Source organism: Mastigoproctus giganteus, chromosome 9, assembly GCF_048544385.1.
Source record: "Mastigoproctus giganteus isolate SK-2022 chromosome 9, ASM4854438v1, whole genome shotgun sequence".
NCBI lineage: Eukaryota > Metazoa > Arthropoda > Arachnida > Uropygi > Thelyphonidae > Mastigoproctus > Mastigoproctus giganteus.
Genome location: NC_143583.1, coordinates 176,688,602 through 176,714,183, shown reverse-complemented (window position 1 = coordinate 176,714,183; position 25,582 = coordinate 176,688,602). Strand labels below are relative to the sequence as shown.

Genomic DNA, 25,582 nt, shown 5'->3' with positions numbered 1-25,582 from the left:
TCAAGGAACCCTGGGGTTCCGCGGAACACATTTTGGGAACTGCTGCTTTAGGCCAATGATTCACAAAAAGGTTTAGAATTGCTAAAGAATGATACCATTGACTTTAAAAGCATCAGTGGCTGATAAGTTCTGTAGATATCACAATATTTCCTTCAAACTGATGTTAGTTTGAAACTGTTGCTGAGTGGGAAAAAAAGGCTGCCATCAGCATTTAAATGATGGAAGTGGTCTTTTCTAGATAAAACAGTGTTTTATCTTGAAAAGACCCATTACAGATAAAACAATGTGCTTTAGATGGGGAAACATATGCTGGGGATAAAGTGGCAAAGGAGTGTCTAACTGTACTTTTGTGTACAAGCATGATGGGCACTTGTGAAATACCTCTTGTTATAGGCAAATCTATGAAACCAAGGTGTTTTAAAGGTTTGGATTTAAGCAAACTCGGTATACATTGGAAATCAAACAAAAAAGCTTGGATTACTAGGGAGATAGTGACAGAATGGCTGATCCACTTGGGTAAAAGAATGATTTGCCAGAATAGAAAAGTTATTTTATTTCTTGTCAATGCCACATCTCACCCACACATTAAACTGTGTAGCATTAAAATGGTGTTTTTTCCTCCCAACATTGCATCCACTTCTCAACCAGATATTCTCAGCTAGATCAAAGAATAATTGCAAACTAACGTGAAATATCAACACATGGTTCTTAAACACTCGAATTAAAAACTTAAAGAAAAAAATTGTTCAAACTTTGCAAAAGTATAGATGTACTACAAGCTATAATCTGGATTAGTGCAGCATGGAATGCAATGAGCCCCTCTGCAAATAAAAACTGCTTCCACAAAGCAGGATTTGACTTGTGTTAGTCAGTGTGATGGTGACTTTACAGATGCAGCTGACTTGTCTGTACTTAATGGCTTGTTGTGGACACTAGGAAATTCTTCACTGAGCAGTGATGAATATGTTTCTGTAGATGCTATTGTAGTGGTGGAAGGCATAAACAGTGAAGTAAAGGACATTAAGTGCATTTATGAACAGTGAATAACTTATGGAGTAAGAGGAAGGTGAAGAACCTGAACAAGGTGAACAGCAGTGTGACCCCAAACTAAAAAATACTGATGCATTAAATTACCTAAACACATGAAATCTATGTGAGAAAAAATAAGAATATGGAGTAAAATTAGTGAGCATTCTAATTATCCACAATGAAATACTCTAACCAAAGCAATTTATACTCATACTGCAATAATTAAAGACAAACACCAGCCAAGGAATTAAAAATTTTTTACTATAAAAATCAAATATACAGAAATAAAATTTATACTCATTGTTTACTAAAAGTTAATGTTTTTTAATAACACAAATAAAAGTTTATTATTAAAAATGAATTATGCATTATTTATTAAAAGTTACTTGAAACACAAATGTGTGTTAAGTAACCAGTTATAGTCAGTTTCATTTTTCCAAATTATTGGAACTGACTACATGTGTATACTGACCTCAAGAAAGCAGACACCTCCCTATAGAGAACACGTTCTTCTATCTCAGTGGTGTCCACTATAAAGAGGTTGTACTGTGTTATAAATTAATGTATTTTTTGTTTATTGTTAAACTTGTTAAGACCTCTGTCTATGTTGACTCCTATTGCATTGTTTATGGCCCGTACTAGGTCTTGCTGATACCATCATAAAATGATTTTATATGAATTTTGATGAATGCAAAGTACTGCATTCGAGTAACAGTAATTCCAAATTATATACCAGTTGGATGGTACCACACTTAAGGTAGTGGATAATGAAAAATACCTAGGAGTAAATGTGTAGTCTGATCTCTGCAATACAGAAAGGCTGTTATGACAGATCATTGAGTTCAGTCAGTTGTGTACAGAAAATTTGCCAGCAGGGTCATAATAATTATCCTGTTGTTATAAGGCAGTGGTTGGCCATATCTTAGTACTACAAACTTGAAAGCCTCACTTTAGGAATGGACGTAGAGAAGAGCAACAAAATTAGTCAAGGAGGCTCGTACTCAGGAAGAAAAGGGTACTGTTACCAGGAAAGACTTGAGTTGTGTAAATTGCAGCATCTGAAAATTAGGTGCTTGCAAGGAAACCTGATTAGTGTTTTGGATTGAGTAAACTAAACGCTGATGGTATTCTTACTCTTTCTCAGATGACATACAAAAGGCAAATTTAAATTGGAATAGAATGGTTATGGAAGCGATGGTCAAAGAAATTAGGTTTTGTTTTGTTTTTTTTTTTGCTGATGCTTGCTTGTGTAGGCTTGCTGCTGAGCATAATGTTAATACTAATAAGATGCCAATAAAATTCATAAATTATATGAACCTTTATAAAGGTTAACAGGAATATGCAAGGTATAATGCATAAGTATATTTAACATGTTTTTCTGCATAGGTGCCACCAGTATATTAGGGCAGCTTGCACTCTTCCTAAGAACTATTTGTGTGGCCTATGAGCATTTCTGGATATAATACTTTTAAAGGAAGAGATGTAATTCATTTCAAGCGATTGCTTTCTCAAAGCCCTATAAGCCTCTCTCAGCTGTGGACCATTCTTGGAGCCAAGTGATTGAAACAAGCATGCCATTTTTTTGTGCCTTTGAAAATCCACTTAGGTGTTCCAAATGAGAATAATGTTCCTTGACGTTATCTCTTCCCCAAAGATCAGTACATATTTATTGTACATTTTATTTCAACATTTTATTTTAGATTTGAATAAAAAAAAAACCATGATCAGTCTTTGCCTACAAATATTATACACATTTATTGTATTAAGCTTTTTTTGTCATTCATGCAATACAGGATTTTTTCCTGTATGGTATGAATTGAAAATTGAAAAAAAAATTTTAATTTTTTTGGGTTTTTTTTGTTTTCAATTTTCCAAATCCTGTCCTTCAAGAAAATTTTCTCTCTTGGCATTACTTGTATTGAAAAAGGGCTCCAACTGTTAACAAATAGGGGAAGCTCTCAGTACAGTAGAAAGAGCTCCTCTTGCTATACTTTTTCACAGCGTTAATTCTAGGACCACCCCTGGCTTGGAATAAATTTTGTTATATTTTCACCAATTTAATGGATTTTCATGTCTTGACAAAAGGGGCTGGTTTAAATGCATTTCTACTTCAACAGAAATGAATGCTCCAGGATTTTCTATTTGAATAAAATGTGCCACAGTGAAGTCACATTCCTCCTATTATGAATTTGTTCATAAATTTTGAAACCTTGAGTGATGTATAGTTGGTTCTGGTTATTTTGTTATAATGGGAGCACTGGTACATCAGCTGTCAGTGCCAGCCCAAAGAAAGGCTAGATCTGCTATGACTGAAGTCATTAGATTATTGATGACTCAGTTTAGTCCTTCAACAAGATTGAATTGTTATTGTATAGGGTTAGCATCACCATTAACCACTGAACTAGGCTGGGGAAGGCATTCATTAATGGGTAAAAGTTTTAGAAGTATCTTAGTTCTCATCAGGGCCGCCACAAGTGGGTAGGCGAGGTAAGCGTCACTTACGGGCGGCATTTCTGGAGGGCGGGAAAAATTTTTTTTTACATATACAAGTTTGACCTCTACTTCTTTAAAACGAAATTTTCTATTTAGCGATATTTTTTGAATTCCCCTTGATAATTACATTTAAAATAGTTTCCATAGAAAATAATTTCCATATAACGGATGGATTACGAGAGACTTAACTGGTAATGCATTAACAGTTTGCACCTCTGGCGTTCAAGCAATTGAGACAATTAGTGCTTCTACTAAGCACGAATTAAGAGTTAAAGGGATTACCATTCTGTAACTTAGTGGAACTCGTAAAACCTATCCAACAGCCTGTTCCAAATACCCAGAAGTTCTGTTGATCATCTGATTGGTTAACATTTACCAGTATTTAACACGGCAGGAAAATAATTCATTTGCAATAAATACAGTACATGATATTGCAGACTTCTGTTAATTTTCTTGTTATTGGATCTGTGTTCAGTGCTGGATTAAGGTATGAGCTAGCAGGGCTCTTGCCCGGAGTGCCAGAGACAGAAGAACAGTGAGGCAAAAAAATATATATCTTTAGTAAAAGGTGCCAAAAAATCTTTCTGCCAGGGTGCAGAAATTAGTCCGGCACTGTCTGTGTTTCATGTTTATATTTCACATTGTTATACTCCAGAACATGGCTACAACCCTGTACTTTGGCGAGAAAGAGTTGAAGAAAACAGAGATAGGACGGGAAGGCAACTTCCGCTCACTGGTATCCTCCCAGCCCGCATGGTACTGGAGGATGTCATGTGACATCACAATATGTCAGAGCTGAAATGAAGAAAAAGAAATGACAAAACGGCAATTTTTTTTAACAACTAATAAAAATTACCACTACATACAACCACTGATTCTTCTCACCCGTACATTACTAGACAATTTCATGTGCATTAACGATGAGAATTGCTCATACACATCAACAGAAATGTTTCTCTTTTTTTTTTTTTTTTTTTGTGTTCTTGGGGACTGCCTCTCCATACCCCTGTTAATATAAAGAGAACCTGATACTAACAACTCATACATACAATTGCTGCAAAAAACATCAAATCGTCAAGAAACAACATGAAAGCAAAAAAAAAAAAAAAAAAAAAAAAAACAAACAAAAAAAAAATAGCCTCATCAGTCTTTGCATGCCAGTACACTAAAAACATGCATTGCGAAGGTATCAAATTCACACTCATACACCATTCAATTATAATTTTGCAAACAGAATAACACTGAATAACAATAACACAATAACCGAGGGCAGCAAAGCAGCACGACGACGACTAAAAAACAGCAGGTTAATTTTGCATTTCCCGCTAAAATGACAACTGAATTTGCATCCAATCAAATATGCAAAATGAGGTAAATTATGCGTTCCCAATAATCAGCCCATCACAGAACTCGGCCAGACAATCACTCCGTTCTTCTGCTACACCCGCAACAGAGATACCCATGTTCTGGAGTTCAGTCAGAATAATATACACTGGTGTTAAAAGAAAGTGCATCACCCCTTAAAATTGTAATTGTCGTCCAAATAACATAAGTATATGGCAATATTTCTTACAGATTGCATCAGATAAGAGTGGCACATGTAATTGACGATGTAATATTGCATCAGCTGTTACTTTCAGCTATATAAGCACGTTCTGCAAGAGTTGCAGTCATTCCTTGCTTGTGTAGAATCCTTCTACACAAGCAAGGAATTCTCGATTAGGCTAATAATATGGCTACTATCACTGACATTGAAGTTTTGTTTCCAGAAGTAAGCACTAAGGAAAAGATTTAAAACATGTCATTTTGATTTTTTTATCGAAGTAGAGATGAAGTTATTCAGGATCCGCAACAAAATTTCAAAATTAATTTTTTTCTTTCAAATTATGGACACAACAATTTCCTTGTTAACTGAAAGGTTTACAAATATGAAAGAACGTGTATAAATAAATATTTAAAATGTTCTATAATATTTCTGAATTAAAAAATGGTCAGATGACGATTTATTAAATCATTGCAAAGATTTACATATTAAATTAAGTGACATTGATGGTAATGAGTCCAATATTGATGGTTTAGCATTATCTGAAGAACTTACATTTTTTTTTTTTAGAGTACTTCAGATTTATATTTAAAGATGATATTGCTCTTTTTGAAGTGTTACAATATATTTTTAAAAGCAACTTTATAAATACTTTTACAAATGTTGCATTAAGAATTTTTCTAACTTTGCCAGTTTCAGTTGCCTCAGGTGAACGGATTTTTTAAAATTAATCAAAAATTATTAACAGTTGAAAACGACTCTTTAATTTGGCAATAATTTCAATAGAAAATTATCTTTTGGAACAATTAAACATAAATTAAATAATAAATTTGCATCTCTGAAAGCAAGGAAACAAATTTGTATAAATTTTTTTTCATTTTATTATTGTATGATTACTCTGATTTAGAATTTAAAATTTATTTTCAGAATGATTGTTATTTTTGTTTGTTTCATTATATTATATGTGAGATATGTTGTAATTCTTTTCTTTTTAAATAAATTAATAAAGGTGAACATGTAGAAATATTTAAAATGTTTTATAATATTTCTGCGCCTTATTTTATTTTTAATCCAAATATTTTGGGGCGGAAAATTTGATTTCACTTACCGGCGGCAAATAGGGTGCAATGGCCCTGCTTCTCATCACCTTTTCCTTTATAGTGAACTCTCATTGTTTAGAATAATCATCGCTAAATGAAAAGCAAATGTGGATGAATGTACTTAATGGTACAGAATTTAAATAAACAAATGAAAAGATTGGCTGTTTAACTTGTATGCTGACGAAGGGGATATCATTAAGTAACATTTTTTTTTTTTTTCTCTATTTGCAGAAGAGTTGCTAGCCAAACAAACTATTTGTGAAAAGTGTTGGCCTTGTGTACATCACAAAACTTGTTAAATGCCATCACCTAGTGTCATCATTTAACAAGTTCTGGTACCTGTTGGTGTCTGTTTGAAAATGATTAGGATTAGCAATGGATTAGAAAATGATTAGTTGCAAAGTGCCCAATTTCTGTGAGCCATAAAAATCCAATTTACTGAACTTCATTGGTAGCCAGTAATGCCGTGGAACCTAATATAACACTAAACTCCATATGATACTGGATTTACTTGCAAAATTAAAGGATTCAGTATGCAGGAAAAGACTGAGTTTCTCTCTGTAGTTGATCTTTCGTATGACAGTACGTATCACCAAGTTGCTAAACCCATGAAGGACTTGCATGATTTTAGTAACAGTTCTGACTTAACTCCATTAGCTGTGAAAGACTGGGTTTCCATTACACGAACTAGTATAAACATGTCTATTGTACTGATACAAGAACCTGAAACCCCCCACTCCAACTCAGTAATATAGTTTTATTACAATGAAGGGTTGGGTTTGGTTAATATAAGTAAACAAGTCTACAAGTTATTTACTTTTACCTGGTTTAGTAAAATTGCTTATTTGTACATGCATCAATTATATGATGCATACCTAGAAAGGAGGGGACCTGAATGCCATCAGCATTGACCAAGCCCAGTCCATTTAATGCCTTAAACACTTCAATTAGATCGCCTCACAGGTGCCTAGTCTCAAGGTACTGCAATTTGCAGAACTGAAACCTTTCTTGGTAATAGCACTATTTTGTTCCCCTCACCAATCTTAACATATTTTTTATTGCCCTTGTCTGGACCCATTCCAGCTGACCCACATCGTTCCTAAAATGAGACCTCCAGACCTTTCTTGCATACAATGCTCAAGTTGCAGCCTGACTGCTGCCTTATACAATGGGATAATCATCTCCTTATCCCTGCTAGCAACTCGGAGATATCTGACTGCACAATCTCTGCACTGCTTGGAGATATCTGACTGCACAATCAATCTCTGCACTGCTCGGAGATATCTGACTGCACAATTACCTCCAGATCTTTTTCATTTTCCACTACTCTGAGTGTAGTACTAACAGTGTACGTTAATCTCGGATTACTGCCACCCTTATGCCTTTATCAATATCATTAATAAATAAAAAATATCTTGCATACCTTGCATGTGCCTAATTTTTCTACATCTTGTTGCAGTTACATACCTTGATTACTGTCATTAAGCAACCTGCGAACCTTTTTTATCATTTGCAAACTTAGTCATTAAGCATGATACACCTTCATCAATATCATTAATAAATATAAAAAACAATAATGGAGCCCAGCACTGAACCCTGGGGGCTTCACTAATTACATTAGCCCATGAAGAACAGGATCTTAAAAACCACTATCTTCTCCCACTGAACAATCCCTTTATCCATAGCAGTAACTTGCCCTTAATGCCACACTGCTCCATATATCAGTCTTTTATGTGGCAAGAGTATCAAAAGCTTTCCTGAAGTCCAATTTTATGATAACATATTTATTTTTTGCATCCAGCTCCTTTGTTACTAGTATTGTAGTAACATTGGTTTTGTCTGACCAATACAAAGTGTTTATGACAGGCTGCATGTCCATACATTTTCCTGTGCATGGTGCCCATTGACAATAATGCCATTGGTTTGCTATTTCTGCCATAGTGAAGCAGTTATTATTATTATTATCATCCATATGGTGCAAGGAAGCCTGAGGCTTATGCTGCACCAGCCAAAAAAAAATTCCCTAAGAGAGAGAGAGAGAGAGAGAGAGAGAAGAATGATGATATCCAGCTCAGGACCCTGGGTGTGCCAAGCCCATACTCACCAGATGTGTATGTTACATACAGATGAGTCAAAAATGAACACCAAAGTTGGAATAAACAGGTTTTTCTGTAATATCACATTGACCAATCAGTTGCCATATCAGGTCAGTATATACTCTGCTACTAAGGATAATTCAGCTGGTCCTGAAGTATATTGAATCCTACCATCCAAAAGAGTATAATTTTCTCTGACTTTAAATGTGCTCTAAGACTAGGACAACTCCATGAGTATCATTCATCAGCAATAAAAGAGGTAATCACCTCCTTGAATACTTTAACTGAACTTGGGAGAATCACATACTTCTGTTGGTTCCCAGGAGATATCCATGGGAATTTCATATAGTAAATTAGCCAGTAATATTGCAAAATCAGCCATGTTACTACCTAATGACAAGTGAAAAAGTCCACACCAATGCTATACATCAATAATCTGAGGAAAATGTATGTCTCAATGTGTTTTAAATCTGCCAAAACTAGCATAAAAGAAGTTTTGAAATATCAAACAATCCTTGAACAAGGTCCTCCAAGCTTCAGATATTGCCAACAGGAAGTATTAACCCATGTGATAATAGGTCACAAGTATTCCATATCTTAGGGGCTTAGAGGGGAACAGGTATCCTGTGTGTTATCAGACACTCAGCCTAAAACACTGATGGATCCAATATCTCTCTATTACAGAAGATTTAGGAGAAATCCGGTTGGCCTGCCTCCCTAAAATCCACTCATGCACACCTTCTCGATGGTAAGCCCTGTTACGTCACTTAGGTGGCAACGAACGTGTAGAGTGGTTCTCTTCAAGACGCCTGGTCAGCGTGAAGAGGAAAAGACCAAACCCTCCAGCAATGAGAGCACAACAATACAAATGGCCCTCAGTCCCCAGCAGCTTTCACTCTCCCTCTTACGGCAGTGAGAGGATCAGAGTGGAAGCAGAGGGTGCTAAGAATCTCTGGGTACGACCAGGCTGCCATGCACAGAAACTGAACTTGGCCTGTTATAACGTACAATCACTCATCAGTGAAGACAGGATATTAGAGCTGGAAAAGGAATTAGAAAATGTGAATTGGAATATCATTGGTTTGGCTGAAACAAGAAGAAGAAATGAATCACTTATAAGTTTATCAAGTGGAAATCTGCTGTACACTAATGGAAACAGTGAAAGGAGTGAAGGTGGAGTTGGGTTTCTGATCCATAAAGATTTTAAAAACAACATTTTGGAATTCAAAAGTACATCACCAAGGGTGTCAAGACTAATACTCAAGATTTCTAAGAGGTACAAGCTAAAGATTATAATGATTTATGCACCAACATCGAGCCATGATGATGAAGAGGTTGAAGAAATGTACACTGAAATTGAGAGTCTTCTAGATGAGCAGAAAACCCACTACACTATTATTATGGGGGACTTCAATGCTAAGGTTGGAAAAAGGCAAAACAGCGCAGAAAGAGGAACTATAGGAAATTTTGGAATTGGTGAAAGAAATAAAAGAGGTGAAAGACTTGTGGAATTTGCAGAATCTCAAGGAATGTCGGTAATGAACACTTTTTTCAAGAAAAGGATGAACAGAAAGTGGACGTGGAAGAGTCCAAATGGATTAACAACTAATGAAATCGACTTCATCCTCACTAACAGAAGATATATTGTGAATGATGTTACCGTCCTGAATAAGGTAAATGTTGGAAGTGATCACAGAATGGTAAGATGTACACTTGATATAGATGTAGGAAAGGAAAGGAAAAAACTGACTCGAGTAAATAATACAAAGGTCTTTGAAATAACAGAGGAGGAGAAAAAGCAGTATGTACTGGAACTTAAGAACAAGTTTGAGCTTCTGCAGACTGCTCAGGACCAAGGTATCAACGAGGAATATTACAACTTTCTGAAAGTGATAAAGCCCAAGAAACCTATAGGGAAACAGAAATCCAAAGAAGAAAAAATTAGTCAAGAAACACTTGTCATGATGAACCAAAGACGACAAATGAAGAGCAAGAAAAACACTGACAGGGAGAAAATTGAGTATACTGAGTTATGCAAAGCCATTAGAAAGAGAATCAGAGAGGAAATAAGAAGATTTAACACAAGAAAAGTAGAACAAGCATTAAGGGAAAACAAAGGATTTAAATCAGCAGCCATGAGCAGTAATACAGAAAGACATGATACTGAAACTGAAGAATAGCGATGGTGTACTTATAAACAGCAGAGAAGGCATAATTCAAATAGCAGAAGACTACTATAGAGAATTATACAAGGAGCGAGGGAATGATACCAGCAATGGGGAAGATGGATTGCAAAGTAGCAACACATACGACATACCCAATATTCTTCCTGATGAGGTAGAACATGCATTGAAGAAAATGAAGAATCGGAAAGCCCCGGGGGAAGATGAAGTTACTGTAGAGTTGTTAAAATTGGGAGGAAGAGACATAACACAAAAACTGGCAAGGCTCTTCACAAAGTGCATTAGAAAAGGTGTGATGCCTAAGCAGTGGAATAATGCAATCATAGTTTTGCTGCATAAGAAAGAGATAAATCAGAAATTGGAAATTATAGACCAATTAGCTTGTTATCCCATATCTGCAAGTTGTTCACAAGGGTCATTACTAACAGATTAGAAAGAATACTTGATGAGAATCAACCGAAAGAGCAAGCTGGCTTTAGGACAGGATTCTCAACTATGGATCACCTTCACGTAATATCACAGCTAATGGAGAAAGCAAATGAATATAAAACACCATTATGCCTGGCATTTGTGGATTATGAAAAGGCATTTGACTCCATACAGCATAAGGCAATGTTTCGGGCACTGGAAAGACAAGGCATAGATACCCCATATATTATGATTTTGAAGAAAATATATGAGTGTACTACCTCCTTTATTAGACTAGACAAAGACAGTAGGAAATTTAAAATTGAGAAAGGAGTCCGACAAGGAGACACAATATCTCCGAAGCTGTTTACTGCTGCCCTTGAGGAAGCTTTCAGAAGATTAGACTGGTCGCAGAAAGGAGTCAATGTGAATGGAGAGTACCTAAACCATTTACGATTTGCAGATGACATTGTGGTCATAGGCCACGATCCCAAAGAATTAGAGGAAAATCTTAATCAGTTATGCACAGTTAGTAAGGATTTTGGACTAAAGATGAATATGGCTAAAACAAAAGTAATGATGAACAAGTATGCCACGGAAAGGGAAATAATGATTGAAGGAGCAGTAATTGAAAAGGTGGAGTCATATACTTATCTGGGACAAGTTATTAGCTGTAATAATGATAAATGGCTGGAAGTCAAGAGAAGAATAAATTTTGGATGGATAGCATTCAGGAAATATAGTCACATACTGAAGAGCAATATCCCAGTTTGTCTGAAACGTAAAATAATGAATCAATGTATACTCCCCACCATGACTTATGGAAGTGAAACTTGGGCACTCACCAAAAGAATGGAAGAGAAGCTAAGAACTACACAGAGAAGAATGGAATGAATTATATTGGGAATCAGACTGTTAGATAAGAAGAGAAACACATGGATTAGGCAGCAAACTCAAGTAAAGGACATTCTTATCAAAACTAAAGAACTAAAATGGTCTTGGGCAGGACACAGCTCGAAGACATGATGACAGATGGACTAAGAAAATAACAGAATGGTACCCAAGAGGAGCTAGAAGAAAACCTGGAAGACAAAGGCGGAGATGGATAGATGAAATTCATGAGTTTTTGAGTAGTAAATGGATGGCCAGTGCTCAAAACAGAAGGAACTGGAAAGTTGCTGGAGAGGCCTTCATCCTGCAGTGGATTGAAAATGGCTGATGATGATGATGATTCCATATCTTATGCACAAAATATCTAAGAACATGCCATATTTTCCTTACTCTGGCCACAAAAACAAGTTCCATTCATTCTTATATTATGCTATCTCATACATTTTGAGCTTTTTAAAAATAATTAATGTATGCCATTTCCTCTAGCTAGAAAATCAGTCTAAAACTAGCTTTGCAAGCTAATTTCTTCCTCCAAAATGGATAACCTACTGCTTACCACATGTTTGGAACACTATAACTATAGATGCTAATGAATCAAAAAAAAAAAAAATCCCCAAACAGATTTTGAAAGGGGAATGCATTCTTGTTTCTGTCAGAAGTTTTTGAGTGAAATTCCTTAGAGAAAAAGTTTTATCTTTATTTTTATCTTTGGTTGAATCATCCTGTGGGCTACTGCCAGCCAGATGTCAGCACACCGGTTTTCTTTTCTGTTTTTTTTTTTTTTTTTCTTTGTTATTCACCAACGGAATAGGAAAAACTTTCTATCCTTTCTATCTGTTTTTCTGTTGGTTATTTTGGAATATCCAGGTTCACACCTGTAATAGGTCATTTTTAACAGGTGTACCTGGATTTTTTGTATATTTCAATTTTATCCATTTAATTTAATGTTTATTTTTCCTTACATTTTCAATTCTACATGTCCCATTTATGATTAATTTTTCATCAGAGGGTGCATTGTTGAGATGATAATTGGAGGTCTACCTAGTCTTTGTTTTTTGTTTTCTACCTCACCTTGGTAAGTACTTTGTTTATTAGTGATTTGTATAGTATAGGATCACAGCCCTTTGGCCTGGAGGTTATTGGCTGTTTCCAATAACCTCCAGCTACAATTCTTGGCTGTTTCAGATGCCAATGTACTATGGTTCTGGCAGAAAATCCTTTTTCCTCCATATCTTTTTATTTTTGTCAGTGGTATATTTTATTTAATCATTAATCATTTATATAATGGCATTTTATTTGACAAATCCAAAACACTCCAAAGCTTGTGCTACAAACGAGACACAGCTGTCTGAGCAAACTATGTAGCATATGAGTCCAAAAATGATTTCTCTGTATTTCAGCTCAGTGCAGTGTTATGTGAGTAGAAACAAAGAAATCATTATTACCTCTTTTGCCAAGGAATTTTCATCAGAAACTACATAAAAGTATCTCTGCAAGTGGCAAAAATATACAGGTTTACAAATCTACCCATTTTATACTACACTGCATTGAGATTGAAATAAACGATTTTTTTTTTCCAGTAAATGCTTCTGAAATATTTTCTAAGTGCTAAAAATAATTTTTTAAAATATCAACTTATGGTAGTGTAAATTGAAACTCCCTCTGATGAACTACTAATTTAGTGATCTTATCACTAACTTATCAAATCAAGACTCACAATAGTGTCTTATATTTTAAATCAGGCTCTCACAACAGTGTCTCATATTTTAAATAAATTGCAGAATAGCCTTTCAACAGGGCTGATTGAAATACCCAGGCAACACATAGTAAAGTTGAAGTCTGTTCTGCTGTGAGCATCACGATCATTGCTCCTGCTGATTACAAAAATTCAAGAGGACAACAGTCCTACTTTTCATAATTTTGTAAAGGCCAAAATAGCATTAGCTAATTGATTTCAGTGTTTGTAAAAAAAAGAAAACTTGTCTTCCTATGTATATATGCTATAACTTTGCTATTTTTTTTTTTTTTTTCTTGAGATTCCTTTACAAGTACACAAGGGAAAAAAAAGCCTAATACACAAGCAGTATGCAAAAATGGTTACTCTAGGGTTGGCTAGCACATTGGCATAGATAACTTATGGTTTACATCAGGAGGACATTGGCCCTAAAATCAGTCACTTTCAGAAGTTGCTAAGAGGTTAGGAATAAGCTTCCATAAAGAAAAAGCCAAGGAAATTTAATTAATAGAGTATGAAAGGTTTTAACCTACGAAGTAGTTTATATGTTGGGGAATTTTAAGCAGGTTAAAAATTCTGAACTTGTTCGTTGAAGTAGCAGTTGCATTCTGGAAATCAGGGCTGTGCAGCTCCATACAGAAAGTTTACACGAGGGCTATTCTGTTTTCTGTATTATCTCTGATTTTGTTGGTTGCAGAGAAGTATATTGGGGTGATATAATTGCTCTCTTTGGGGGGGGGGGGAGAAAACAACAGATGTAAGCACTTGTAAATTCTAAACTTTATTTGTATTTATGAAATAGGTAATTTGTAATTCTCATTATTAATTCTTTTGTGTGTCTTTTATTTAGGGAGGTATGATTACTGTTTGTACTGATGATAGCTTACATCTCTGGAACCTAAGGCAAAAGAGGCCAGAAATTGTACATAGTCTAAAATTCCAAAAAGAAAGGTAACAATATAGTAGGGCTTCAGAAAAGAAAGTTTTGCTCATACTTGTTACTGTACTATATTTCTTGTTATGCATGTTCAAATGCATAACAAGATGCATATATACATCTCTTCTGCTAAAAAATTTACTTCTCCCATAAAATACGGTACATCCTTAGCAGTATGTTAAGAAAATTATATAGGAAATTAATGTTTAGGCCTCTTTGGACTTACAGCTGTAATCTTGTTGAAAATACTTTTTACCACTTCATTAACAGATATTTAGCTATGCTATTTCAGAGCAATTTTCACTGCACAGATAAAATGGGACATAATGGTTATTGTTTGATCCTGCATTTCTGTCTAGACCCATTCCACTGTGCTGTTCTCCTCAGACCATGTTTGTAAGCAAGCCTGGTTTGAAGGGAATAATAGTATTATTATGATAGTAAGAGCCATCTTCATAGAATTTCCAAGCAGGAACTATAATGTAGATATAGGACATAGCCATGAAGATTCTGTTCATATGATCAGTTGCTCAGGAAGCAGGGATCATATCTTATCCTCTTCTTCTGTTTTTATAAAATAGGTAATTCATAATAAATAGGTAGTAGCATTCTCTAAACTCATATTCATCTGTTACCCGAACAGTGTAGCCTGATTTGCTTCATATAACTTTTCATTAGTTTAGAGTTCATTAATTATGAATAAAGAGCTACTCTAAGGGACTTGCAAATGCTGTTGAGCAGGAGCTGCATTCTGGAAATCAGGGCTGTGCAGCTCCATACAGAAAGTTTACACGAGGGCTATTCTGTTTTCTGTATTATCTCTGATTTTGTTGGTTGCAGAGAAGTATATTGGGGTGATATAATTGCTCTCTTTGGGGGGGGGGGGGAGTTAGTAAATTTGGGGAATTCATTTTCTGCTCTCTGTAAATGGCCTATCAAATCATTCACTTTCTGTGTCTCATCCGTATTTTTCCATCTTTTCGTTAATACTGGATTACAAGTTGACTTTGGAAGGTTTGAGAGGATTGTCATTTGATACACTGAGGGGACAGAAATCATGGGATACCTACCTAGTAACGGGTGGGCCCACACCTTTTTTGCCCTGATAAGGGCAGTCACACGGCGAGGCATTGAGTCCACTAGTTCAGGAAAATGTTCCACAGATATTTCCATCCATGCTTGCTGCAATGCTGGCCATAATTCCATCACATTCCTGGATGGAGGATTAAAAGATCGAATGGACATTTCCACAGCATCCCGGGGAGGCCATTCCATGGTGGTAAAATCTGCAGAATGCTCTTCAAACCATGTTCTATTCACCATGGCTCTATGGGGGACACGCATTGTCCTGCTGGAAGAGTCCATTGCCCTGTGTGTGCACGATGACCATGAAGGAATACAGATGGTCTCCAAGGATGGACATGTCACCTGGACTATTCAGAGATGCATCTAGACATACCAGAAGTTCCAACGTGTGCCAGTTGAACACGTCCCAGACCATTACCAACTGTCCACCTGCCTGAACAGTTCCTTGTTGACATGACGGGGTACATAGTTTGTTACGGTTTCTGCCAGATACGCACCCTCCCATCCGCTTGAAATAACTGGAAATGGGACTCGTCGGACCAGAAGACCTGTCTCCAATCATTTAAGGTCCAGTGCCAATGTTCTTTCGCCCAGTTGAGGCATAGAGTCCTGTGTCGTGGTGTTAGCAGTGGGACTCTGGTGGGTCAGCGGCTCCCGTAACCTATTGCAGCTAATGATCGCCTAATAGTTTTTGTGGAGTTGTTTCTGGCACCTCTCTCATTGAAGTCTGTGGCGATTTGTGCCACTGTTGCGCTCTGGTTGGCTGAAATGATGCAAGACAGATGTCGACGGCCACGTTCATCTACAATGAGATGTTATTACTGAAATGGCATATTCCTGATACACTCTTGATACTGTCAAATTCTGTACCACCTCCGTGATAGAATGACCCATGCATCGGTACCCATTATCATCCCTCTTTCAAAGTCGGTTAACACACGACGTTTATCCATACTGATATCGAATTACTGTATACGTGAATGCAATGATGCATACATGCGGTGGGTTCGTCCGCTAACTAGGGGAGTGGCACTGTTGCGTTGCCAGGAACTAGATATCCCATGAATTCTGTCCTTCTGTGTAGTATATGGAATTAAACATAACTTTGCAACAAAAAAAAACAGTGTAGTAAGGAAAAAAAAAAAAAACAGTAGTAAAATTTAGTAAACAAGCTAGTTACTGTAAAATTTGCTCATCAAAAACTTATTTTCAGAGGTTGGTCACTTAGCCTCTACTGCAAGGAATGAAATATGCCATGCAGTGAAGTACAGTTACAGCCTCTACAGTCAAGGAGGGTAGACCACTACTGTTGTATGCTTCCTTTTAAAAACTTTGTGTACAAAATTGCGAAAACTTCTGAAATATTGCCTGTTTGAAAACAGACAACAAAATTAACATGTCCTACTAACATGTTAAGAATATTATTACCATCATGCAACATTACAAATGTATGGCTTTTGATCATACCCTGAAGTACTGTAGGAACGATACATTCTGTGGCCACTATGTGCCAAAGGACATTCTTATAAGGCTTGTCTAATTTTAGATTATGCCACATTACGTTAATTGTTGGAGGAAGAAATTGTCCTTTGATCACACAGCTGCTGACTGTTTGCCCTGAGTGGAAAAGAACAATGGATATTATCAAACGCAGAACAGACTATCAGCAATAGTAGTAAGAGAATAAATTTGTCTGTGTTGCAAGTTAATGTTCAAATGGCAAAAAACATTACCATGCAATTGACTACGGTGATGGAGAAGGTCACAGACTTGCCCATCGGTACTGTTGTATGCTTCCTCACAGACTCGTATAATGTTCTTGTGCTCTTTCAAATGGTACACCTATTGTTAGGTGGTTGAGCCATCTGGTTCAATCTACTACATTAGTATGTACTGTCAATTTAATGATTATCTTGAACAAGACATCTTGAATTATCTTGAAAAAGTCAGTTGTGTTTTATGAGGCAGAAACTAATAATAGCAATGGTCTTTATTGCTGGGTATTCCCTCTGGGATAGCAGGTACTCTGATGAGAGAGGAGGCAAACTGGAGAAGTTTCTTCCTTCCACAGAATGGAATGTAATCAATGACTCGAGTTAGTTGCCTACTCACTCCTTCATTCATGGAGAATCATATATCGATGTCAAAGCAACTTCCTCCTCTTCAATAATGTGCAGTGCTTTAAACTGGCGAGTCCAAGAATCTTGGTGCCCAAGTGATTAGAGATGCATAACATTTGATGTCATCGGGGTAGAAGGTACTGATGAATTAGTTTAGAACTGAGATTTAATGCAATGTCAACTTACTGGAATAGGTTCAAGTATGACTTGAGAAATAGGCTTATTATGCAAGGCAAGAGTGGCCTCTTGTTGGACAATCTCTATAACATCCATCCGTGGGATGTTATAGAGAGTCTTCTCGGACAGGAGCACTGTTGTAAGATCTAGATTTACAGAGACATACGTGATGGAACAGGCTATCCTCGGTGGATAGTTCTTGGGACTAACCATGCGGAATGTATTGGAAAACAGGCTTGAGCTTCGGGTTGCATATCACAAAACTTTCTACCGACGACCAACAAACTGACTTAAAATAAATTTATTAAAATAAATAAATAATATCTACATAAATTACTAAAACAGATAAAATATAAAACAAAATAAGTGTTAAAATACAATAAAGTATGGATAAAACTAATAAAATATACAGTAGCTTTCAAGACGAAGCTTATTCAGTGAATGGTTTATTGCAGTATATATATGTTGGTTTCAATGGCAAAAGTCAGCTGAGAATGATCATGCATCATGAGTCTGATGTCGGTAAAGAATAATTACATACACATGATGATCGCCAGCGCTCATCGCACTGCAAAACAGTAGATTCTGTAATGGGGTGCAATTCATGGTACTATTACCGCTAGCTATGTGCAGTGCCTCAAGCCATGAGCGCTGGTGGTAATCATATGAATAGTAGATGATTTCAATATCCCATTGGGGATCAAGATTGCACTGCTCAAACAAACAATGCTTGGCGATTGAAGCACCACCTCATGTTCAGAAACCCAATCTTCTGCCAGACTCGCCTACATAACACCCTCCACAATCTGGATATGTAATGCAGTATATGGAACTACTCCATAAGAGAGGAGGAACAGGTGTTTTTTCACCCTAGAAATAGTAGATTGTAATTTCCTCCCTGGAAGTTGCACACATAATATATGGTGGAGACGCAAAATCCTAACAAGACATTCCCATACGCCCGGATTATAGGGGTGTAGGCAGTAGAAATAAATTCATTGATGCGAGGAGGGTTAGATTGCACAACGAATTTGTGAACCTGGAGCTCACATCTATCTAGAACATGAGGTGGATAACTGCAATTTGAAAGCTCCACCCTAATTTTGGAAATTATTATTATTATTATTATTATTATTATTATTATTAGCCACATGGTACAAGGAAGCCTGAGGCTTATGCTGCACCAGCCAAAAAAAAAAAAAAAAAAAATTCCCGAGTTACCCTGAGAGAGAGAGAGAGAGAGAGAGAGAAGTAGAAAGGAATCACCAAGAAAGAGAAGAATGATGATATCCAGCTCAGGACCCTGGGTTTGCCAAGCCCATACTCACCAGATGTGAGCCCCCGGGGTTTCACCAGATGAATCTCCAATTGCCTGTCACCAATCGAACTGCAGTGCATCCAAACATGGGAGAATAAAGTGCGAGCAGTGCCACGCAAATGACCACGGGTGTGCGCAGACCCATAATTGGTAAATTTGCCTGGGCACATTGGCTTCTTAAAAACGGAAGTTACAAAATGCGAACCCACACATTGGACTGAAACATCCAAAAAAGGAAGAGTATTATCAACCTTCAGTTCAATCTTAAACTGAATGAAAGGTGACAGGGATTTGAGATATTGCAGCAGTCTAGTTTCTGATCCCAAGGGACAATAGCAAAGATATCATCCACGTAACAACACTAGAGAGTGATAGGAACAGGTAAGTTCAAGAAAATCTGACTCAAGTTCTTCCATGGCAATATTGGCCATTGATAGGACTAACAGGGACATTCATTGCTGTGCCCAGTAATTGGTGAAACAGAGTCATTGACATGATCACGCCCCCTGTTAAACGCAGATTGAGAGCGGTACAAATATCGTCTATAGACTGAAGCGTATTGTGCATGTCAGCAGAATAAATTTAATGCTTTATTACGAGAAGCATATACTGCTAGGAGCATACACGAGAAATAACATGCAGTTTGTTTTGAATTTGAGTAGCAAACAATTATCTGAGGACCAAAGTGAGCTCTTAGCCTTCAGCATGAAGTTTGCAGTCCTTCTTCGTAAACCCATCACACATTTGGCTATGGGTGCTGAAGCATCTCTAGACAAGCTACCTGAAGACACACTGCTAACGTAATTCACTTTAAAACAGCTTTTTTTGCAACACATCCAGCCTATCAATAACAACCTCAGACGATGTCAACGGATAACTTTTTCCTATTTGTAGAAAGAGGACACTATTGTAGTCTTGCCTGCAGATAAGGGAAGGCACACTGTTGTCCTGGAAAAGGCAGAGTATCTTTGTAAAGCCCTTGCTCTGTTGTAGGATCGGGAGGTTTATGAAACTGTGCAAGACTCCCCTGTTAAAGTGTTAGAGAAGTTGGAATCTAAAGTTAATGAACTTGTGCATTCCTGGTTTTTAGCAAACAAGATTACCAAGAATGTTTGTTGGAAGCTTCATGCGACAGGTTGTCGACTCCAAACAGCGTTTTGATAAAATCTGAAAAGTGTTAACGTTATACTGTTGCAGTTATCCACCTCAGGTTCCATATAGATGTGAGCTCCAGGCTCATGAATTTTATTGCGCAATCTAACCCTCCTCAGATTTATTTATACCGCCTGCATCCCCTATTATCTGGGTGTATCAGTTAGAGGCCACTCTTGCCTTGCATATTAAGCCTATTTCTCAAGTTATACTCAAACCTATGCCAGTAAGTTGACATTGCATTAAATCTCGATTCTAAACTAATTCATCAGTACCTTCTACCCCGATGACATCAAATGTTATGCATCTCTAATCACTTGGGCACCAAGATTCTTGGACTCGCCAGTTTAAAGCACTGCACATTATTCAAGAGGAAGTTGCATTGACATCAATATATGATTCTCCATGAATGGAGGAGTGAGTAGGCAACTAACTCAATTCATTGATTACACTCCATTCTGTGGCAGCAAGAAACTTCTCCAGTTTGCCTCCTCTCTCTGATGTCTCTCATCTCTGCCATCCCAGAGGTATGACCCAGCATTCGAGTCCATTGCCATTATTAGTTTCTGCCTCGTAAAACACTACTTACTTGTTCAAAATAATTCAAGATGTCTTGTTCAAGATAATCATTAAATTGACAGTACATACTAATGTAGTAGATTGAACCAGATGGCTCAACCACCTAACAATAGGTGTACCATTTGAAAGAGCACAAGAACATTATACGAGTCAAAACCAGATCACTGTTGAATACTATAATTGCAACCTAAGGTGTACTGCCTTGCTGAATCATGTATAATTCTGTGGGTATCCATGAAGTTTATCCCTGAAGGAGTAGGCACTTGGCCCATCGGTAAGTCTGTGGCCTTCTCCATCACCGTAGTCAATTGCATAGCAATGTTTTTTGCTATTTGAGCATTGACTTGCATCACAGACAAATTTATTCTCTTACTACTATTGCTCATAATCTGTTCTGCATTCGATGATATCCATTGCTCTTTTCCACTCAGGGCAAACAGTCAGCAGCTCTGTGATCAAAGGGCAATTTCTCCCTCCAACAATTAACACAATGTGGCATCATCTAAAATTAGACAAGCCTTATAAGAATGTCCTTTGGCACATAGTGAACACAGAATGTATCATTCTATAGGACTTGTGGGTATGGCCAAAAGCCATACATTTGTAATGTTGCGTGATGGTCATAATATTCTTAACATGTTAGGAAGACCAGTCATCATAGATTTGCCTGCTGTCTATCAAAAATTTGCATCCTTGTCCTGTGATAACTATAAAATCCAGTTCTTAACTGGATTTTATAGCTATCACAGGACAAGGATGCAAATTTCTGTTTTTAACATCATTGATTGTTATTATTTGAATGGCATTCTGAGCATTTTCAAGGCTCATATCCACATCTTTTAAATTTCTTTGTCATAATTGTTACACAAATTCTTTTTCTAAATCATTATGAAAGTCATATACAACCACTTTAGGTTGTATCCTTCTTGGCTGTTCAAAAACCAATCATAATTATTTGGTCTTAACACTATTTAATTTTATGAATATCCTGTTCAACCTTGGCTTCGATTAGGAATTTCTTATCTCTTGTAGTTCTTATGGCTCTAACCTCACTGATTTAATAGCCTAACAGTACATCCTTATCACTTTTTACTCTTTAGATCCAGATTTTATCAAAAAAATGTTTGGCTTTTTTGACCCTTTCAAAGCTTGGGCCACTTCAGAGTATTGACAAGCAAGACACATGTCACCACTTCTACTTTAGCCTGATCTTTCACCCTTTCTGTCAGAAATCTATTCTCAGTGTGGGTCTCTAATGCCGCTGCTTCGAGGTCATCCCATAAATATAAAATACTACTGGCTGTCATTGCTGGGGCATTTTCAGTCAACAGTATTCTTCTCAGCTGGAATATTGTATCCTGAACTTATCAAAACACCATACTAATGGCGCCTTCGTAGCCAGGTGGGCAGGAGTGGCAGTGCGTAGCACATGCTTCTTGATTAGACCGGGGTTCAGGCCCGTGACCACCAAATACGGAGGATGCGGAAAGGTCAGGGAATGACCACCGCATATCCCTGGAGCAATATGGCCTTAGTTGCTAATGCTCCTAAAAACCAAATAACAAACAACAACAAACCATACTAATCTAGCCAGAGATGCCATTAAAAAATTGTGGATGATGATGAACAGTCCTCTCTTTCCCTCTTAGGTTTATGTGGCTTGTGTCTTTATTGCCTGTAGGAACCATTTCAGCTGTTTCCATGTGTTCCACAGTGTCCTAAGGCCTGCTAGATCTTTCTAGAGATTCACTTTATTCCATTTGCTCAGCACCTAATTCTTGAACATTAGACACTAATGCCTTGCCACTGCCAGCTTGTTCTGTTCTGTTCTCATACTTGGTTCCTTTACTTTCTTGGATATCTTAACATCTTTACTTTTGGTGACTTTTTCAGGCACATTATCTCTAGAAGTAGCAGTTTTCACAAGAGCCATTTTTGAAGATGTATTTATCTCCTGCCTTTTGCCCCTGGAGAAGTCCTAGGTAGCACATGCCATCACAGTGGCAGTAGTCTTTATGTCAATATCAACTTCTGTTGAAGGGGAGGGCACCAGAGAAAGTAAAGGAAATTTTCAAATGTGTAGTCATCTTGGATGAGAAACTCAATCACCAACAAATAAATAATTTAATAGAGCTGGAGTCATTCAGCTGCCAACAGTATGCTGTATATATGACCTCAAAGCTGTATAGGTTGATGTTCCCTATAGTATCCTGTGGAAATTTGTGAAAAGAAAACTCAAAAGAGGTAAAACAGTACAAAATTCAAAATATAAATGACATAAAAAACTAAAAATGGCAACATCAGCTTCTGTTCCAGGTAGCCCTAGATATAAGGGCATAGATTGCTGCTCAAACCTTTGCAGAACCTCAAGGTTGCTTAGCCAGCCAGGGGAAGACTTCCCCCCAACTTCCCAGCCCTGACTGTGGGGAGGTCCCCACAGTTAGAGTTGGGAAAGTTGGGGGTCTTTGAGCAAAGATTGTGAACGACAGAAAAATTCATAAAGCAAAGCTCTTGTTTCTCACAATGTATAAGTCAGACTATGTATAATGCCTCAAGCTGCAAGAAAGTCTAGACTGTGTATAACTTATACATAGTCTAGACTTTCTCGCTGCCTGAGGCATTAACCCTAAACGCATTATATTCTCACAATATTATCACACTTCACAAAATCTTCCTTATTAAACTTACTCACTCAGCTCAACACTAGGGTTACTTTGAGTAGATTGTAGTCGCAAAATAACAACAGCCTAATAAGCCATCTGGCAGTTTGACCCTGAAAAACTATAAACTTTGATCCATTTTAGGTGCCGCTGGTATATATGGTACTTTGAAATTACTATACCTTCTGCTTTGCTTATGGCTAGTTGAACTTCATAGTATAAAAGTGGGGAGTGAGAGTTGAATGCCTCTGAGTGTGTGTATTATTTATATGCTGTTCTGCTTTTAAATATAAGGATGGATCAAAAAGTGCTAAGATTGAATTTTTATTTAACCAGATATGATGCTGTGTGACTTAATGGAAAAATTGTTGGATTTCTTATTCTGCTTGAAGTATACAAATATATGTCATCTTTTCTTCAAAAGATTTCTGTACTTATTGTGTCTAATGTTTACTTTTTTTAATATTAAAATTAAATATTTAAAAATGCAGTGCTTTTTACATGTGATTTTTAAAAAAACAAAAAATATATTTTATTATTATATATAATAAAGTATATATATATATACAATTATACGAGTATATAAAGTATAATGTATTAATATAAAATTATTTATTAATAAATTAAAAAATAATTTTGCTGAAAGTGAAAAAAAAAAGTCACTGGCATAAAATATAAACGTGAAACTAATAGTCTCTCCCATTTTCCAGTGCAATGTCCTCCTATATATATATATATATATTTTTTTTTTTTATGTAAACCCCAAACACAAGAGGTGTTAGAACCTATAGTACTTAGTACCGTGCTTGGGTTGGAGGTTCAGAAGATGAAAGAAGATATTTGTTGACATTGGACTTGAACTTCTGTAGACTGTAATTATCAGGAAATATGTATGAAGGAAGGTTGTTCCAGAAAACAGCAGTTGAATGAATAAACGGGGAAGATGAAAAGTTGGTTCTGTGAGTTTGAAGTTGGACAGTAAATGGATGTTGACTGGTGGTGGCATGTGTTTGGACTGTTTTGAAAGAGAGAGCGGGAATTATAGATGCCAATTAAGAAGAACAGTGCCCATGGAAGTATCTGTAGAAGAGGCATGCAGCAGAAACAGTACGTCTATGAGACAGCGAGTGGAGAGACGCTGTTAGAGATGAGTCATTAATTAACCTAACTGCCCTCTTCTGAATGGAATCAAGAAGCATAAGAAGCCTGAGAGAGGTTTTTTAGGAGCACTACCCCAGATGTGGGAACAATATTCCATGGCAGGGCGGATTTACGATTTATACAGAGTGAGCAGCTGTTTGGAAGAAAAGTAATGCCGAGAGCGAAAGAAAAAACCAAGTTTTTTAGATGCAGAAGAAGCAATATTTATAATGTGCTTGTGCCAAGAGAGATTAGAAGTCAGGGTAATCCCCAATTCTGCCATTTTCTGCCATTTGACCTTCAAAGTGGCAATCAGTTCAGTTGTGGTTTTTGGGAAGTCTCTCCACACATGCACCTGACAAGCCAATTCATCCCAGAGGTTTTCTATGGAATGAATTGGTCAGGGCTCTGTCTGGATTGGCCAATTCAACTTTCCAACTTCTCAAAACTAGTCGAAAATGCGATTAGTGTGACATAGTGTTGTCCTGCTGATACAGGTGTGAGCTTTCCCCAATGTGTTGCCAAAGTGTAGATAATGCATTATTGTCTAGGATGTCCAGATGGTTTTGTCCAAAACAACCAATGGACCCATGAAACAGCCCCAGGCCATTATGCTGTCACCACCTAACTTTGTTGTTGGGATGAAACAGTTCAGCAGGCAGCATTCTCTGGGCATTTCCATACCCAGGCATGGCCGTCAGACTGGTAGACCATGTACCGCGTTCTTCACTCCAAAGCACAGCTTTCCATTGGTCTGCAGCCCAAGAATGGTCAGCCTTATACCAAACTAGATGATGTTGGGCACTAGGTTGATTAGTGGCTGCTTATAGACTGCTGCAAGACCATGGCAACCTGTATCATGCAGCATTCTGCACACTGTACTAGTGCTGACATGTATCCTAATCATCTCACTGAAAGCCTGTCTCTGTGCTGTG

At 37.0% G+C, this 25,582-nt stretch overlaps 1 protein-coding gene across 5 annotated transcripts in view; it reads left to right on the top strand.

Annotated features, from left to right (window-relative positions):
* LOC150080903 (syntaxin-binding protein 5-like) overlaps positions 1–25,582 on the top strand; it is a 795,970-nt gene that overhangs the window by 130,188 nt on the left and 640,200 nt on the right. For all 5 annotated transcript variants that reach the window (XM_090381037.1, XM_090381035.1, XM_090381034.1 and 2 more), the window contains exon 4: positions 14,329–14,429. In XM_090381037.1, coding sequence (XP_090237163.1) covers positions 14,329–14,429 — 101 coding nt within the window. The remainder of the gene's footprint in view (positions 1–14,328; positions 14,430–25,582) is intronic.